General features: G+C 56.7%; 1 protein-coding gene across 5 annotated transcripts in view; it reads left to right on the forward strand.

Moving 5' to 3' along the window:
- Nucleotides 1-2385, forward strand: part of LOC105504904 (leukocyte immunoglobulin-like receptor subfamily B member 2) — a 68949-nt gene that overhangs the window by 60400 nt on the left and 6164 nt on the right. For 2 of the 5 annotated variants that reach the window (XR_001000667.1, XR_001000668.1), the window contains exons 1-4: nucleotides 496-713; nucleotides 1160-1241; nucleotides 1404-1439; nucleotides 1633-1920. Coding sequence is in view for 1 of the 5 variants with exons in the window: in XM_011932553.1 (XP_011787943.1) it covers nucleotides 1208-1241; nucleotides 1404-1439; nucleotides 1633-1920; nucleotides 2068-2370 (661 nt within the window). In the remaining 4 variants the exon portion in view is untranslated. Of the gene's footprint in view, nucleotides 1-495; nucleotides 714-796; nucleotides 871-1159; nucleotides 1242-1403; nucleotides 1440-1632; nucleotides 1921-2067; nucleotides 2371-2385 lie in introns of those variants that run through there. The other 3 variants (XM_011932553.1, XR_001000670.1, XR_001000669.1) reach the window with 3 other exon arrangements.

Consider the following 2385-nt stretch of genomic DNA (forward strand, 5'->3'; position numbering starts at 1 on the left):
GGTCAGATGTGACATCTTAAGTGGAGACATCAATCACCTTCATAGACTGTGGAGTCCAACACCAAGATCCTCTCGTGTCCCAAACACCTCAGGTCTTACCCTGGTCTGGAAATCAGGCAGAAATGAGCCCCTCCCAATGTCCAGGCACCACTGACCCCACAACCACGGTGACGAGTGGGATTCATGACAACAGTCTGCAAAGGAAGAAGCTGAGGCTCAAAGATGGGACACTACAAACCAAGGTCACATAGGCAGTGGATGACAACCAGTCATCAAATAAGTATCAACTCCCTCCTCAACTCCTCAAATCAAAGCACAAACGTAAGTCATTGTTCCCAAAATGTTGACCAGGAATTGAGGTGCAGAGGGACGGCCAAGGACGCCCGGGGCACCAAGGAGGCAGGAAAGACTCCAGGTTTGTTCCTGGGGGGAGGGGGTGGACACTGTAGCCAAAAAAAAAAAAAAAAATTAAAAAGGGGAAGTTGAGAGGGAGCTATTTGGTTGAAAGAAAACCCACAATCCAGTGCCAGGAAAGAAGACAACTTTTCTTCCCCTATTTCCTTGCATTTCTCTTCTGTCCTCACAGCCACACGCAACTCAGCCTGGACGGCACAGTGAGATGCGAGATGCGTCTCTGCTGATCTGAGTCTGCCTGCAGCACGGACCTCTGTCTTCCCTGAAGCATCTCCAGGGCTGGAGAGAGAACTGCCATGGTAAGGACACCGCAACGCTGTGCTGATGGACAGGCTGAAGGAGGGAGGGAGACCTTGGGGGAGGCTGTGAGAACGAAGGGGAAGCCTCCGCTACCCTCATCTGGAAGGGCAGACACAGGAAGCAGCAGTTCTATCTACTGCTACATCCCGGCTCTCAGTGAGACGAGGATAAACCAGACAGACAGTGGCTGGGGGTCAGGAAAGACCCCATTACAGTCTGAAATGTCTGCAGAGGGCCCGGTGCCTGCCCCAACCTCAGCCCTAAAAGAATGAGAGTCAGGTTCCTGGGAGGTCAGTTCTGCTTCCTGTGTGGCTGCAGATGACAACACCCCAGAAGGACCTGGCCTCCGAGTGTCCACACAGGGTGGGAGGAGGGGAGGCTATTTTTCTCTGTGTATCTCTGTCCTGCCAGCACCAAGGGACCCTGTGTGTCTCTGTTCTGCCAGCACCAAGGGCTCATCCATCCGCAGAGCAGGGCAGTGGCGGGAGACGCCATGACCGCCATCCTCATGGTCCTGATCTGTCTCGGTGAGATTTGAAGAGGGAGGGGAGATTCTAACCTAGGAGGGGCCTCACCCCACAGCCAAACTCTGGTGCATAAGGAGACCCCAGGGGCTCACAAAGATCCCAGGGAGGGGAGGACCTGCTCAGGCTTCAGGGGCAAATCTCTCACAGGGAACTCTCTTCCAGGGCTGAGTCTGGGCCCCAGGACCCATGTGCAGGCAGGTGAGTCTGTCACCAGCTGTCCCAGGTCCCTCCTCCTCACTGGGGACAAGGGGCCACCCCCGTGCAGCTGGGGACGGGGAATAGCAGATCTGGGCTGACTGATGGGGGCATCTGGAGGGTCCTGAGCTGAGAACTGGAATCTGATGGGTTGGATGGGAAATGACTTAGAATCTGAACTCTGATTTCCTTCCAGGCACCCTCCCCAAGCCCACCCTCTGGGCTGAGCCAGACTCTGTGATCACCCAGGGGAGTCCCGTGACCCTCAGGTGTCAGGGGACCCTGGAGACCCAGGAGTACCGTCTATATAGAGAAAAAAAACCAGCACTCTGGAACACATGGATCCCACAGGAGTTTGCGAAGAACGGCCAGTTCCCCATCCCATCCATCACCTGGGAGCACGCAGGGCGGTATCGCTGTATCTATGGTAACCACACTGCAGGCTGGTCAGAGCCCAGTGACCCCCTGGAGCTGGTGGTGACAGGTGAGAGGACACTCAGGGGTCCCAGCCCCAGGCTCTGCCCTCAGGAAGGGGGTCGGCTCTCAGGGGCGTCTCCGTCTCACAGCCCAGCCCTGGGGATGATGCGGGAGGTGTGAGTCCCATTTAACACGGTGCCTCCTTCTCTCCCAGGAGCCTACAGCAAACCCGCCCTCTCAGCCCTGCCCAGCCCTGTGGTGGCCTCAGGAGGGAATGTGACCCTCCAGTGTGACTCACAGGTGGCATACGATGGCTTCTTTCTGTGTAAGGAAGGAGAAGATGAACACCCACGATGCCTGAACCCTCAGCCCCGTACCCGTGGGTCATCCCGGGCCGTCTTCTCCGTGGGCCCCGTGAGCCCGAGTCGCAGGTGGTTGTACCGGTGCTACGGTTATGTCTCGAGCACTCCCTATGTGTGGTCTTTACCCAGCGATCTCCTGGAGCTCCTGGTCCCAGGTGAGAAATTCACAG

This window comes from Colobus angolensis, unplaced genomic scaffold, assembly GCF_000951035.1.
Source record: "Colobus angolensis palliatus isolate OR3802 unplaced genomic scaffold, Cang.pa_1.0 Scaffold96, whole genome shotgun sequence".
NCBI classification, from domain to species: Eukaryota; Metazoa; Chordata; class Mammalia; order Primates; family Cercopithecidae; genus Colobus; species Colobus angolensis.